Source organism: Pleurodeles waltl, chromosome 5 (genome assembly GCF_031143425.1).
Source record: "Pleurodeles waltl isolate 20211129_DDA chromosome 5, aPleWal1.hap1.20221129, whole genome shotgun sequence".
NCBI lineage: Eukaryota > Metazoa > Chordata > Amphibia > Caudata > Salamandridae > Pleurodeles > Pleurodeles waltl.
This window is the reverse complement of record NC_090444.1, coordinates 1,823,198,552-1,823,215,723: the sequence shown is the minus strand read 5'-3', so window position 1 is coordinate 1,823,215,723 and position 17,172 is coordinate 1,823,198,552. Positions and strand designations below refer to the sequence as shown.

General features: G+C 45.0%; 1 protein-coding gene across 1 annotated transcript in view; it reads left to right on the top strand.

Annotated features, from left to right (window-relative positions):
* The window catches only part of MDGA1 (MAM domain containing glycosylphosphatidylinositol anchor 1), an 888,610-nt gene that overhangs the window by 711,179 nt on the left and 160,259 nt on the right, over window positions 1-17,172 (top strand). Inside the window, exon 14 of the mRNA XM_069236322.1 lies at window positions 10,311-10,463. Coding sequence (XP_069092423.1) covers window positions 10,311-10,463 — 153 coding nt within the window. The remainder of the gene's footprint in view (window positions 1-10,310; window positions 10,464-17,172) is intronic.

Below are 17,172 nucleotides of genomic sequence, written 5' to 3'. Positions count from 1 at the left end.
GTGGAGCAACCTCCACATCCCCGCCGCCCGTCACTATGGCTGTTGGCGGCTCTCCGTCGGAAAAATGACGTAGAGCTGCCAACAGTCATAATACGCCGAGCGGAAAACCGCCACCACTGGGGGTGTTCAGCACAGCAGTCCCTCGGCGGTCTTGTGAAAAGACCGCTGAGGTTGTAATGACCCCCTAAGTGCCAGGGTCCTCATCACGAGGCCACTGAAGTATTCCAAACCCATTGCGCCTGCCAGCACTGCCAGTGACAGCACCAACACAACTACGAACCATCACACTCATTCAAGAGTGACAACTGAGACTCTTCCAGGCCCCCAAAGCTATAAGAATGAATGAGTGGCAGGTATCTGGCATTTTTTATGTGTATCAAATTCACAAACTACTGTTCCTCAGCTCATCTCTAAATTAGACAAACATCGCCCCCATGTGGCTGGCTGTCAGAAGGCCCGGTGTTGACAATTAAGTGCTGGTGCTGAGCACCAGAAATCACTGGCTCAAATTAAGCACTGAGTTAACTACCTGCAGGCATGAATGAGCACCCAACTTTCAAAAAGGAGCGTAACCCTGGATAATAGGTATATCTAACCCCTTCCCTTATAGTGAACGAGGAAATGTTGTCTACTTGAGTTTCTATGGAAGTGTTGCATGTGTGGGAATGCAACAACCATGATGATGATGCACTCTGATGACGTGCATTGGATTGGGCAAATGATGCACAATGTGATGCACAGACTCACAGGTTTTATCACCTGAAACCAAATACTTTGGGTTATTCCAGTGTCTGACATCTCCAGACAGCCCTAGCTCCAGTCTTAATTTTGGTTCATCCAGTTGTGGTTTGTGCTTGGGTTGGGTCATGTCGTTCTTTTTGAAATGTCAGATTCAGCTGATGACTCAATCTTCATGCAGCAGTGAGTTGTAAGCAATGCTATGCATAATGTGGAGCAGCGAGTGCAAGTGGAAGGATACGCCAGCTGTCAGTAGTTACTGCGGGCAGTATGGACACAGATGCTGCAATGCACGGCACTTTGATTGAGACCTGTGCATTCTGCATCCATGATTGTTGCGTTTTGTGTGTCAAGCGCCAAATGCCATTCCCATTCACTCAGTGCGCTAAGATCGAAAGGAGACTGCTCGTTACTGGAGAGCGCATCACAGGTCGTGATGTAAGGGGTCAGTGGTGGCCAGGTTTTTCATTTTCATCTATTATGCTACAACCGTCCTGTGTGAGAGGATGGTGGCTCATTCATTTTCATGTGTTGATCCTTCGTGCTGCTGCAGTAGTGTAGCTGGGAGTCATGTCCACCCCTCCCTACATGTGCAATGTTCTGCGCACACCCAGCTGTAAATGAAGGGCTTGGTGTGGGCGGAAGCTTCTGTTCTGGAACAGTCCCCATCATTGACTCCAATGCTCCTGGAGACACGTGGTTGACAATGTTATAGTGCATTCACTGACCACCTGGGGAAGCTCCATTCCCACCAAGGGAAGTGAGGTCCTGGTGCATCAATTCATGTCTCCATACCATAGATGCAGAACAGGTAAAGCGCCTTGATACATCAACCCGCATGTCACTTTTCTGCATTGTCAGTGATCCAAAGGTTTGAGAATTTGCTGGCCAGTTTTGAGCTCACAGGTTTACGACATCTAGGGCCAGAAGTAGGAAAGGGTTTTACCCATTCTATGTCTATGGGAAAATGTGTTCGTACATATGGCCCCTAATCGTTTAGCGGTGAATTAGTTGTGTTCACATCAAATCATAAGATTCAGGAAAAAATTAAAGCAAGAAAGAAATCCACCTTTGGCAGAAGTCCATGAGTCTGAAAATAAGAGGAATGGTAATGCGGCTGGTGATGCGGCTAAGTAGGTCAGGATGTGAGGTCATTATAAATCAAGTATCACATCTAAATTAGTTACCTTACAGAGAAACAGTAAACATAGTGGAATTGTCAACATGGTAGAACGCAACATGCCAACTGTTGGGAAGGGAATGTCCCCTGCCTGGCACAGAGCATGGTCCCTTGCCCTGAGTGCCTGACTCCTTGTGTATCTGGTATCCTGACTTTATTGACTTTAATCTAGCACGTCTGCAGAGTTCTAGGCCTATCCTTGGCTCAGCGAGGTCCAGGACCTGCCTGATGACTGGTGGGGGATGGACCAATTGTGCCCTCATAGTGGACGGAGGATCATTGCCCGGGGTACAGCACATAAAGTGGTGGTGGCAGCCTACCGTGTTTTGAGATTGATACTGTGACCAGGCCTTTTCTCTGGCTCAGTTAGGGTGTGGTCCACTCGCCCGCTCATATAAAGTTCAACTGTTAAGACAATCTCCAAAACATTACACTAACATCCTGTGTGTGTATCAAGTGCATGTGTAGTGCATATGTGGCACGGGTGCAGTAGTGGGACTATGTGTGTGTAGGAGTCTGAGTGCTGAAACCAGTGGGATCCACATCCCCTATCTAAAAAGTGTGCATAAAAGTGGCCACCCTCCCCCCCCACTCTCCCTCCCCTTTTTGTTCCAGGTCCACATTTTTCATGACCAAGGGAGTGCTCCCCGGAGCACTTGAAGCAGGGCCCTGATGTTTTAGATTTTTCAAAAATCTCTATTTTCAGGGCCAGTGGAATTATGCGATTAGGCGTTTTTAGCATAACAATAGATTTTCTGCATTTCCCACATATTCCACCATCTGCTGCATAATCTGCAGATTTAAAACATTTGTTTCTAGCTCAAAGGGTTTAAAAGTTACTAAAAGCGTAACACCATATGTTACCACGCAGTGGAAGGCCCTTTCCAAATCTTGACTGGTCACCTTTCGGGTTGCTACCTTCTATGTTTGAGTGTTAAACTGGAACAAATGAGGTGCCACCAATGCCTAGACACTGTTGACAAGTTTAAACAAGCATTTGCAATGCAATAGGGTCTCGCATTTCTCCGAGTTACAGCTATTAGCAGTTGTAAACTCCCAACCGGACTTTTCTTGCCACATTAAATGGAAAAAAACAGCGCAATTGCGCTGCTACAGTTCACTCGTACGGACAGTAGAAGACGGCATGCAGGTAGAAAAGAAAATGCAAAAAAAGAGCGTGATCGCGCTGCTATAGTTCACTCGTAGTGAAACCTATCGGCAAAAGTGCAATTATGCAAAAGTGCAATTATGTACATAACCGGCAAAGGTGCAATTAACTATGTACCAGGGTTGATGTCATGCAAAGTGCTGGACTTCTGCCAAGCGAGAGCGCGCTGCGAAAAAAAAAGATAAAAAGTAGTCCACAAACCTGACGGGAAACAGCGAGCCTCGCATGTTTTCAGTACTTGGTCTCTGCGCTCGAGGAGGGCTAACCACCGGAAAAGGCATGACGTATGCGTGCCTTCCACTAATGAAAGCAAGCAGATTTTGAAAGGCAAGCCCACGAACCAATTAAAGACACTGACGTAACATGGATGAGGCTCCAAGCCCTTTTGTATCTACTAAAGCGCCACGCAAGCGAAACGCATGCGCAAGCGCATATGACGTAGGCTCGACCCTAAAAAAATTACATAATACTGTCATAAAATGTGGCGCATTACGCCACATAATTTGCCTTTTCTTGCTGCATAATTTAACTAGCCCTGTCGCATAATTTGACCCTGGCCCGCCACACAATTCCAGTGGCCTGACTCATTTTTCAGCTATATCAGCTCAAGTGTGCGATGCCCGCACTTTTTAATGAACACACAAAGAAAACAGAAAGTGTCTTCATGTGGTCTGTGGCACTATTCGGTTTGCTTCATGTGTTTTTTAATCCTGCCTGGCTATTAGCCCTGGCAGAGCATGTCGACATGCTGTGTATGGTGCCATTGTTACCATGTGTAAACAAAAGAGCTGTGTCTTCCCTACACTGGCTCGTCATCCATCTGTCGTTCTGCTCATGTTCTCGAGGCACTTCCGGTTTGCCCTGCAGCCATGTTTACTGCGTTAGGCTGGTCTGGCAACCAAGGACCGAGGCCTGGCTTTATTCCGCAGCATATGTCGGTGACTGGGCAGGATATGCGTAGCAGAGAAACTCAGCACCTGTAGGGATGTTTAATATCTGCTCACCATATGGTAAACCAAGTAACGTAGAACTGGACCCTGTGCTCACCTACACAGAATCAAGCTCAGTGGGAACCTGTGGGTATTGTTTTATTGGCACACATTTGTTTCAGAAATGCCTTGGACTTTAAATTAAGCTTTGTCTACAAACTGTTGTAGAGATTTATCACTCAAAGGCACACATTTCTAAAAGATGTTCACCTATCAAAGGCACACTGTGCTCTGTCAGTGTTGTCAATATGATGACACCGACATGCCTTTAGGGAATAAACCTTACCCTGTTGGACACATAACAACATACGGATAACAGGCTACCCTGTGTAGTGGGATTTCACCACAGGAGTGAGGGGAAAACAGAAGTTGTAGGAACGCACATGTTTAACAATACACACCAAATATCAGGTGCAATGTGGAAAGGTTTATTTTTGGTGTTTTAAAAATGAAACTTGTGGCAAGCCCATTTTGAAAGATGATTGCAAGTGCTGTACAATTAATGAAAAGACACATACCCCGCTTCAGTCTCTTTTCACTGCAACGTACAACAAACCCTCCTCATTCGCATCATCAGAAAGCAGTGCTTAATTTGAGCCGGTGGTTTCCGGTGCTTGGCACCGGTACTTAATTGTCAACACCGGCACTTGTGACAATCTCCCTCAAGGTGGTGCTGTCTGGCTGATTTAGAGATGACCACACAATTAATTATTAATTCAATATACATGAAAAATGACTGTTACCTGTTGCTCAAGTCATTCTAATAACTTTGGGGGCCTGGAATAGTCCAAATTGTCACACTCGCAGGAGTGTGATGGTGTGTGGATGGGTTGTTACTATCATTCGTAGCACAGCAAGGGCAATGTGTGGTGTAAGCTACAGTGGCCTCCTGACGAGATCCCTGGCACTTATTTATTTTATATTGTCTAGTGACAGAAAGTAATAAAACCCCTGTGGTCAACACAGTGCTGCATGATGTGGAGACAGTCATGGAGGCGCTTTTCCGTCTGATACAACAAAATGACTGTAAAGCAAAGACTGCCTCAAGTAGAAACCTCCTGCCCGCCAGTGGAAAAAGAACACGTGGCCTGCTTGTCAGTACTTGAAGACATCAGTGACATCATCTCAGCAGAAACACTGGGTGGAGGAGATGACATCACACACACTGAGGGTCTCAAAGTGAATTATATCATATGATCTTTGACTAATATGGTGGTCCCGGGTACATTTTTTGTTGCAACAAGCCCACAAAGATTGTGCAAACCAAGGCCAAGATAGTTTACTGAGGAAAAACACAAGGAGAAGGGAAGTACAAGACTGGCCTGGAAAGCACTGATTTTCCCCAAAATGCAACACCTTAAATTCTAGAATTGACACTGTGTGGAGGGGGGGGGGCAAGATCCAGGCCTTTTGAGAAAGGGCGGGACAGCAGGATGCCTGAAAAGGGTCTTTTGGCATAGAACAAATCATGGAGGTATCTTCAGCAAGAAGAACATGATGAAAAACAGATATATTATGTTCACTGAATTTTCTCTAAAAATGCCACAATAATTACCATTGTGTGGCACAAAATTTCAGTTTTGCAACTGTATACTTTCCATTTTGAGCCTCAATATTCTGGGGGTGAGGGGCCTAAGGACTGCTGTGTGACAAGGACTACTTTCTACCTGACAGCCAGCCTCCCTGAAGCCCTTACTCTCTGCAGAAAGAGCTGAGGGTCTGCCTAGCATCTAGAAGCCCCCCTGCCTGCATAGAGAGGTAAGGAGCCTGTGACAGCTCGCCCTCAATACCTTGAGAACCAAGTGCCTGAACAAGTAACTTGTCCGGCATTGAAACGGCATGCCCCAGGACACGAGCAGCAAATGACCTCCACAACCATGGTTGTGGCCTAGTAGCCCCTGTCTGTCCTTCTCCTTCTGCTGAAAGGGATCCAACACCCATAATGCTGAAGACAGCCTAGCAAGTATATATGTCTTATGTAGTGGTACCTCTAAAGCACAAGCCTTGCTTAAAGCACCACAGTTCTGAACAGTTTCCAAGAGCAGAGCTTGATATTAGCAAACGGCAGCCCAGTGTGGGCTTCACCTATCAGACCCTTCTGAAAATTGAATTGCAACCAGGTGCCAAAAACAAATAACTGGTCCAAGATCAGGTCTGTGGGATGCCAGTACAAATCTGAACTTTGTGGAACACCCTACACTGGAAAGTATGACTGAGGATGTCAGCTGCAGACTGCGACAGATAGGTGACGTACACGGTCTGCGTCCTCTGGATGGTAATCCAGGGTCTGATGGAGGAAGCACAATTGAGATGAGGGCTTTATCTTCCACAAAATGTGTTTGGAGACCAAGTGTAATGAGGATAGTGTGTGCGTAGGCGTGGGCACGCTGTTATTTACGCCAGCTTAATCTCACGCAATGTCTGGTAATCCACATAACGACTGTTACGTGAAATGTCTGAGATTACGCCATTACATCACATCGCACAATTGATAGTTCGTTCGGCTAAGAGTCCAATCATAGGAAGGAGGCAAACAAACCTAACATGATCGCAGTCATTTGCATCACAAGAGTTTGTGCTTTTTTTTTTTGCGCAGAATCTATCCTCGCATCAGAAGCGAGGACACATCTCATGCTAATAAACAATGCAAAAATGCTAACACTGGCATGTTTGTTTAATAACTTATAATTATGCAATTCTTTTTGGGGAATTATGCATAACTTATGCAAAGGAATTTAAGCAATTTTTGCCCAGGCCTAATATACTGTTTAAGAATGGGATCCAATGTTGCCCTCAGTGCATTAGACAGGTTAGAAAATGGAATTATGAGAAGGAAACATGAAACAAACATGCTGTTGAGCCTTGGCTCTGATGCGGGAGGTGTGAGGCAAGCTGCAGGGATTACTGATGGTAGAGAATAGTGTTGCAGAAGGTACGTAACGTCAGGACTGTTTCAATGAATGTGATTGGGTAATTCAGCAGTGAGATAGATATAATGAGCTCAGGGGCCCGATGGTGCCACTATGGAATCCAGAAGCTAATGCCCTGATTTAAGAAGAGTGGCACTGCACCCAGTGCCACGCCACTTTTCTTGCACCCCTCAGCGCCCCCCCAATGCCACCATGCGTGTGCCATATCTAACATACAGCGCACCATGTTGGTAGTTAGGGGAACTAGCATCAAAATTTTGGATGTTCGTTCAGAAATTTTGCAGGATTAGCATCAAAAATGTTGACGCTTATCCTGCAAAGCACCCAAAGGCCCATTGTATACAATGGCATGCCTCATTTTAACACCTGCTCTGAGCAGGAGTTAAAAGGGCCAAAATAAATGACAATAAGGGCCAATTTTTTGGCTCCCTTTGTATACATTTTACCTGGCCCAGGCATAATGCAGCGCAAAGGGTTACAGAGTGATGCAATGCATGCATTGCACTATTTTGTCAATTTGGCATGGCTAGTTTGGCCTCGTTGAGCCACATTAGCGTTAAAAAAAAATGTTGCTAATGTGGCACAAGGAGGAGCTAGGTGCTGTTAAATCTGCCCCTTAATGTTTAACCTGCATGCGCTTAGTGTTAAACGGACTTAGATGCAAAGATTAGTGTGAGTAGCGGTAGGTAGATAGGGGCCCTCTCATAGTTTTTCACGACCCTGCTTGTGCCAATGCACAGAAGCACATTGAAGAATGGGAGAATTCCCCCTGTCGCTTTGCGTGTTTTAACGTGCTAGCCCAAGAGTGCACAGTGACTTTGCATCTATAATGGTCGATGGAAAACTTCAAAACATTGCTTTGGATACAACGTTTTTCGCTTTACTATCAGGACTTTTACAACAGTTTATTTAACGCATATCCCTAATCAGCGCAGAGTGGTTCTGATTCTGTTGCACAGTGCCATTGTGCATGTAGGAGATCCTAAAAGGTAAGTAATTTGAAAGCAAGAGTTTCCATTGGACATAGACAAACGTCACAAACTTGTGGATAAAATCTCAGCATACATGTTCCAGTTGGCTGAGGTCAATCAGAGAGAAAATCATCATACTACTCCTTGAAAATTATCTTCCTATGGAAAAAAATCCTCGGTCGAGAGCAAATTGGGAAAAGTTTTCAAAGGTGAAACTATATAGGACTTTCAAAAATGCTGCTTGTGAAAAATTACTTTGAACATCCATAATTAATTCTGGGAATAAGTGTATTCTTTACAGACAGTTATGGAAATGCAGAGCTGCAAACACTGCTGTCTTCTTCTGGGCATGTGTTAGCGTGAAAACTCACGCGACAGCCTGATTTGGCCCCGATCGCCTTATAACGATTGGACGGCAGCAATGCTTGGAAGGTACAGTGGCCTGCATCCCTGGATCCTTCCTCAGTGTACCACCGGATGCAGGTCACGCATCATCCAGTCCCATTTGGGACGTGTCAGGGTAGTGCACAGTAAGTGATCTGATGCCAGCCCTTGTTGGGTTCCTCAGGCTTTCAATAAGACCTTTGACGGAATGGTGGGTCTGAGGTGCTTTCGAGATGATATATTGGTGAAGCTCGAGATGAGATTGCGCGCGCAGCGGTGGTCTTGCAGTAACAAAAGAGAAGTCTGAGATAAAGGTCATGAACGTATCATATTTGGGTCATTCCGCGCTGGAGGAACCGGAGCAGAAGAAGAAGAGTTTTGTTGTGTTCATCTGTAGATTCTGCCTCTATTAAATAAAGAGACATTTTTTTCAATTTAGGTCTGATAGAATATTGTACTAGGTTTGTGCTAACTTTTTTTCTGATAAAAACAGGCCATGAAAGAGCGCACACATTTGTATCAGAATCCTTTTTTTTTAAAGATGCTAGTGTTCATAGATTGGAAATGGTTTAAGTCAGGGGCAGCATGGGGAGGAATACGCTGTATTGTTCGAGTGCAGGATCCAGTGAGGAACTGGACGTACACAATTAATCAATTCTGTAAATGAAGATGTTCGCTGGTATTAGTGCCCCAGAGCACTTTAGAACATATTTTTTGTGGGACGATATATATTTAGAACGGACCACAAATTGTTAGTGCACTTATTCAGTCTGATCTGGGCATCCCAAAAACAGCCCATATCAAGAAAGTTATCAAATGTAAAAGATTTCAACTTTACGCATTACCATGGCCTGGAGGCGCACAACAGACACGTCACAGCAGACGTGTTGCTGCCCTTAAGCATTGCGTGAAACAAAAAACTGTGGGAGAGACAGTCACGTCTGCATATCATTACCATAACTACTTTGTCCTCGTTAGCATGTATGTTTGTATGTATCTATATGTTACTTATGTGGCGCAAACCTAGCCAAAAAGCCATGGAGCGCGGAACATGGTCAACGTCAAGCTTAAAGTCAGCGATTAGTAGGAGAGGAAGGGCCTTGCGGGCGCTTATTTACGCAGTAAACATTGTGTCCCTCCACCGTCTAGCTCCTTGTCTCAATGCCCTTCAGTGTTTGGCCGTGCAATGGAGTTATTTTATCAAATACAGTCTTTAAGGTGCAGATTGCAGGGATCTTTGAGGAGCACTTTCCATTGCCCCGTCAAACCAAGCAAGTCACAAAAATAATCTGAAAAATGAAAGTGGAAGACTGAAACTTCATCATTTACGTATTTGCCACATTGTTTACTCCCCTCAAACTGTCTTCACATTGTGCAATTTTTCTTAGTTGTGTACAGTGACTTGTGTGTTTACAACTCAAGTCAATGTCAAATAACAACATCTCCGTAAAACAAGCCAGGCCGCTCCAAGATGGAAGCCAAGCTGGGCTAGGCGTAGCTCTGACTGAATAATGTCTAACAAGGCTAGGTTTATTGTCACTCTGCCACCCTGGAGATCCTTAACTCCCATTTCTAGGTCGCTTTAAACTCTCGTGTGTTATTGGCTTATTTCATCTGATGCCTCTCGCAGCCTTCTTAAAGCACGTTGTGGCATAGCAAAACTGGAGGGGGCCCCTCTGCAAAGTACATGAAGCTTCCCCCACCCCCGGGGACTCACTCAGGAGCTCTCAGGCCAGTGTGCTGTGCTGATGGGCTGCCGGGGCCTTTGTTACACCACTGAACGTAGTCATAATAATTCCCTTTAGTCATTTACAAAAGTTGATTATTGTCACTCATTTTCATTCTTGTTGAGCAAAAGTTGAATGAGTTTGCGCTCAATTTACCAATCAATTACCCATGGCAGGTGATACGTCCTGATTCTCACCCCTGTATGTCACTTTGTTTCCACAGGCTACTACATGTTCATTGAGGCTTCCCGGCCGCGGGTGTCGGGAGACAAGGCCAGGCTGATCAGCCCGCTCTACAATGTCACCGGCAAGCCGCCATATTATCGGTCCTCCTACTGCGTCTCCTTCTACTACCACATGTACGGAAAGCACATCGGTGAGTACCGCCAGTTCCGTTGCGTTGACGCGTGCTTGCCTGTATTTCTTTCCACTGCACGTAGTACCCCATAGCCTGGGGAGGCGCCAGGGGAAAGCGAGTGAACACCCGACAATGGGTACAGCAAGCGGGTATACTATGGGTGGGGAAGCAGGGTTCCTGCTCCAAGGCCAAGGGCCTGGTTTAGGCATTGCCGGACGGGTTACTCCATCACAACGGTGACGGATATCACGAACCCCGAAATCTCAATCCCAATATTTCCTATGGGATTTAGGTTTCGGCAGACAGGATAAACCGTCCGTCAATATCTACATCAGGCACCAAAATCTGAGAGGAGCTGAAATGGTTCAGATCAATGATCTAAGAGGTTCTCCTAAAGAGGTGTGTGTTTAGGGTCTTTCTGAACTTCAGGAGTGACGGGGTACGACTGATGTGTGGGGAGCTGGCCTTCCAGATGCTTGGTCCGTAGAGGGAGAAGGCTGGGCTCCCAGGTTCTATCTGCATTCTAGCTTTTGGGATAAGGTATTGGCATCCAGGAGTCATATATATATATATATACGAGGGATGGTTCCCTGGTGGGATCAATGTACATTGACAAAGTTGTGAGGTCTGGTGTCAAGGTTGTGAGTTGTTGAGCTATGATACAAACAATGTAGACCCAGACTTCTGGGTTTCCAGAGTTGTATAGGATGCATAGGCAACTCTTTGTGAGATACAGGGCTGCAATACGAAATGTTACAGATTAGTGTTTATATTTACTGGTCAGCTTCTCCATAGTGCAGGGGTGTGTGACGTAAAGGGATAAGATATTATTAGAAATAAAGCCAGATTGCTTGAAAGGGGTCTGTGAGGTACAGAGCACATTAGCATAACTGAGAACAATTAACACATCAGAAATGTTCCTACATATGTTATTTCTGATGGCAGGCCACTGAAGCGGGGTCTTTATTTTTAGAAATAAAGCAACCAATCATCCCCATGTGCAGAGAGTTCTCTCCTCCCAGATCATGGAAGATTTGTTTGTCTTTTTCTGTCCACGACTTCATGGTTTACAAGGCAGACCTCAAGAGAAACGTCGCTGGTGAGAATGGAGGCAAAGGGTCTGACCCTTCCTGCCATGCCCACTGGCACTGTGCCCACCACTAGGGTTTCCCAGTGGCTGAGCTGATGGCACCATCATCAATAGTAACACCACAGTCCCCATTAGTGAGGTGGGGGAACCATGCAGAGTGTGGACGCAACATCTGCCAGGTTAAGGCGAATGTCCCATTCCTCTCATCCACTAAATGAACCTCTTAATACTTAAAAATAAATACACTTAAAACATGAAAGACATTGTCCTCGGTTCCTGGTGTGTGTCAGCCCCGCTCAACATCATGTGCACTCCTTAGACACCACAGACGGGTCATCCTGCGGAGAGGCGCAGTGGGGATTGGAAGTGACCCACCAACGCTGTTCAGTAAACAAGGTGATAGCTGTGGTTCCTACTGTCCTGAAATGCTGAGCTCAACACAGGAAAACCCCAGCATTACCCTTCTGCGCATGGCATCAGAGTGCATTGAAGCTTGGAGCAGAGGTAAAATGTTCACTGGGTTTCTCACTATCCCAAAAAGGTGTAATTACCTTATCGAATCACTCTGGGATGACATAAGCAGAGTATAAAATCCTAGATATTTCAAAAGCTATAAAAGGTACTGCTAACATGCTTTCAGACTTCGGGCCTGATTAGAGGTTGGCGGATGGGGTTCCTCCGTCACAAACGTGACGCATATCCTGTCTGACGTATTACGATCCCATTATATCCTATGGAAATTGTAATGTGGAGAACGGACTATCTGTAACCCATCCACCAAACTGTAAATCAGGCCCCTAATCTGTTCGCCTGTGCCATATAAGCATTGAGAGAATCAGCCCTCCAGCTGCACCAGACCCAGGATGATGCTAGGGGGCCTTATTGTAGGTTTAGATTTAGCAGACAGTGTTGCAGCGATGCTCTCGGCTCTCATCGTGACACTGCTAGCCCATGGTAGACATGCTGTCATCTATATACCCTGCTCCACAGCCCTCATAACTCGGACACAGATAACAGGACAAGGGAACCTGAAAGACTACAGATAAGAAAAAAAACAGGCTGGTAATATCTGACAAATCCCGGCTTCCGCCTAGTCGCCTGGAATGAAACCTGGACAGCCTCACAGTAGCTGGAGAGGCACTGGCGGCCGTATTGATAGCGCTCTTATGGCACAAAGCTGGACCGCGAGCCTCATGCCACAACACATGGCAAAGACCCACATGAGAAAAAAGCAAAACATGAGGGGGGGAGGGCATCCTCGACCAATGGAATTCCTTACATGCGCTGCTGACTGCAGTGAAAAGTCACTTCCTGTCTGTCAGGTCAGCAGTCCTCCCAGCTCTGTCCATAGCAATGACAGAACGGTAGGTGACTAATGGTGATGAAGTTGATACATTTGGAATTCATTGGCATTGGGTTTTCTGTTGACATCTGGTGTTGACGTCTCAAGCGTGCCACGCTCACTGCCGGGGGTACCTATTGCTACCAGTAGAGGCGCTGTCTGTGTCTACATTGCAGTGCTTTGCATACAAAACACAGGTACAACAGTGAGCAGGAAAGGGGTGTTAAAAGTGAGGAAACGAGGAGGCGACCACCAGTTTTTTCACCACCAGTGGAACTGCACAATTTCATGAATGTTGCACTTGATGATACTTTAGTGGAAAAACCTGCCTGGTAACACTTTTGATAAAATTCAAACTTAAGGGGACTTCAGGCCTCCTTTTGTTCCACTATCCTAGCTGGGAGCTATGTGAACCTAACACCTAGATGCAAATGCAAGGGAGGGAAAACAATGAACACAGCTAGCTACTACTTCACATGTACTTAAGAGAGGCACGCTTTTCACTTTGCACTGTAAGAATGTCAGATGTATTGGTCTGTCCAAGTATTTACACAAATAACAATTTAAAATACCTGTATTTTGTTTTATTTCGTTTATAGTGTTACTTATTCTAATGTACAGTGTCAAGGCACTTTACATCACACATACGCATTACACATGAACAGTAAATCATATAAAAGTGTACATCAGTGTACAGGATGTGTTACATAAGACAGTGAGGGTTACAAGGTGTTAGGGTCATGTCCTTCTTAGCTCACTGTGCTACATTAGAAGGATTACAATTTATGAGCTGCAAGCAACAAATGGATACCTGTGTTAAAAGCAGTGACCCACTTACCTACGTACACAAAAAAATAATCTGTCATCTACATGTCAGATGATGTGCTTGGCAGGAGACACATTGACCCTCTACGCTACTTTCTTTCAAAACTGGGACTAGAGAAAACACAGATCTCTTTGGCAAATATGTTACCCTCTAAAGTCTTCTTACCATTATTATTGTCCCCTAGGATTTACTGGGCACACAAAGATCTTTTCAGCAGGTGCCATAACCCCATAAGATATTTTAAAATGCAGACTTTGCAACCAGTTAAGCAAAAGTGATTTACTGCCACATTTCTCCTTGCTGCCAATGTCTTTGTGGCAGTGGTTTAAAAAAAAATGTATAAGTTGAGGCCAACATTTTCCGTCTGGGTTGCGTCACATTTTTGGCAAAACCCTAACTCAAAATCTAATTTGTTAAAGTTTGTAATGCACTCAAATGTACTTATGATAGACCTGGGAAACATATGTGTGAGGTGTAAATATCTGATGTCACTTCTTGCGATCTAACTTCCTGTGAGGTCATGGGTTGTCATGCCACTTCCTGCGATGCCACTTCCTGTGATGACGCGCCATGATGTTGCGCTGTGATGTCCGATGCCATGATGTCATGTGTATACTGCCCAACTTGGTTAGCCCCCCCACTTCTGTTTTTTAGGACTTGTGCCCTGCCTGCAGGAGTCTTGTGCAAGTCTGAGATCTCCTCTGTGTGCTTGCCGTAGATTGTGTCTGCCTTCTCTACATCACTCATTCTCCATTAATATTCTCTACTCACCATGAACTTCCTGTTAGCACTGGTCTAACCTGCTGGTTGCAGGGCTCAGCATAAAAGCCTTCAAGCTTTTGGAAATGTTCAACAGTGTCATCCTTGACGCCTCTCTGTACGAGATCAGTAATATGTGAGGTGCATTGGAAGAGCTGTGTGTAGTGCAGGTATAATCTGCAATGAATTAAACCAGTAATATGTGCAGTACATTGGAAGAGCTGCGTGTAGTGCAGGTATAATCTGCTATGAATTAATCCAGTAATATGTGCAGTGCATTGGAAGAGCTGCGTGTAGTGCAGGTATAATCTGCTATGAATTAATCCAGTAATATATGCAGTGCATTGGAAGAGCTGCGTGTAGTGCAGGTATAATCTGCTATGAATGAATCCAGTAATATATTCAGTGCATTGGAAGAGCTGCGTGTAGTGCAGGTATAATCTGCTATGAATTAATCCAGTAATATATTCAGTGCATTGGAAGAGCTCTGTGTAGTGCAGGTATAATCTGCAATGAATTAAACCAGTAATATAAGCAGTGCATTGGAAGAGCTGTGTGTAGCACAGTATAATCTGCAATCAATTAAACCAGTAATATGTGAGGTGCATTGGAAGAGCTGTGTGTAGTGCAGGTATAATCTGCAATTAATTAAACCAGTAATATGTGCAGTACATTGGAAGAGCTGCATGTAGTGCAGGTATAATCTGCAATGAATTAAACTAGTAATATGTGCAGTACATTGGAAGAGCTGCGTGTAGTGCAGGTATAATCTGCTATGAATTAATCCAGTAATATATGCAGTGCATTGGAATTGCTGTGTGTAGCACAGGTATATTCTGCTATGAATAAACCCAGTAATATGTGAGGTGCATTGGGAGAGCTGTGTGTAGTGCAGTGAGAATCTGCTATATATAAAACCAGTAATATGTGAGGTGCATTGGATGAGCTGTGTGTAGTGCAGTGAGAATCTGCAATGAATAAAACCAGTAATATGTGAGGTGCATTGGAAGAGCTGTGTGTAGCGCAGTATAATCTGCTATGAATAAAACCAGTAATATGTGAGGTGCATTGGAAGAGCTGTGTGTAGCGCAGTATAATCTGCTATGAATAAAACCAGTAATATGTGAGGTGCATTGGAAGAGCTGTGTGTAGCGCAGGTATAATCTGCTATGAATAAAACGAGCAATATGTGAGGTGCATTGGATGAGCTGTGTGTAGCACAGGTATAATCTGCTGTGAATAAAACCAGTAATAGGGAGGTGCATTGGAAGAGCTGTCTATAGCACAGTATAATCTGCTATGAATGAAACCAGTAATATGTGAGGTGCATTGGAAGAGCTGTGTGTAGCGCAGTGAGGATCTGCTATGAATAAAACCAGTAATATGTGAGGTGCATTGAAAGAGCTGTGTGTAGCCGAGGTATTATCTGTTATGAATGAAACCAGTGATATGTGAGGTGCATTGGAAGAGCTGTGTGTAGCGCAGTATAATATGCTATGAATAAAACCAGTAATATTTGAGGTGCATTGGAAGAGCTCTATGTAGCGCACTGAGGATCTGCTATAAATAAAACCAGTAAAACATGAGGTGCATTGGAAGAGCTGTGTGTAGCGCTGACATGATAGTCAGTGAGTATATGTAGGTGGTACTTGTAATATAAGGACCTATCCAGATGGCAGCAGAGGGCTCTCCAAGGTCAAAGGCAAGGATACAGTCAGCAAGCGATGGGAGGGGCAGCTGGTGTGTGACTCTTACTGCATCATGCTGTCGTGCTCCTTAAAGAGGTCTGGCTCTGTCGAACAGTATCAGGGTTGGGGTAATCCTGATGGATACAGGGATGTTGTTCCAGATGGCGCAAAGATGGATAAAGCTGGTGCCTTGTTTTTCCTTTTTTACACTTCATGGTCTGCACCTTGACGGTGTCCTCGCCGCGGATGTGCTGACAGCCACAAGAGGTGGTGAGCTTGTCAGCCAGATAGACCTGAGAGCTGGTCGTGATGGCTTTGTAAATGATGCCGCCGGTTTTAAAGATGACGGGGTCTGGCAAAGGACTCATTGGAGCTCCATCAGGGTGGGGGTGATGTGATCATATTGCTTCAGGCCCTGGATGATGTGGGGTGTTATCCATATCAATATCATTTATAAGTGATGGGCATCGACCCAGCTGTGTGTAGTGTCAGGCGATCTGTATGAATGATTCCCGTTATGATTGATGTACTGTGTCACTCTGTGGATTCACAGGCTCAGAATAGCTCGTTTTATGATGGGCAGGTCCCAGGTGTCTGGCAGATCTGAGCGATTACAGTCCAAGAATAGCAGAGATAAGGCACGGCCAGGGCTGAGATGCAGAGGCGGATCTGCTTACAGGCTCTGATAGCGCGGTACTCTGAGTCAGGACAGAGGGGTGTGGGCGGACCTGTGTGTTTACAGGCTTAGAGGCGGGTGAGCTTCAGATTTTCTGACAATCAGGCTTGCATATAATGTTTAAATACATTCTAAGTGAAGCAGCAGGGTGCATGAGAGGGGCCTAAGGGGCAGTGGAAACAGAGAGGAATGCAGATTGTTAGGAGTACTAAGGGAGAAAACACAATATTCTGCAAAATATCCAATATTTTTGAGGACTTTCAAAACAGAGACAGAGTCTGTGTAAGCATCTTTGTCTGAGTGTGTGTAAAAATTCCTGCTGAAATTCGACTAACATCTCACAATA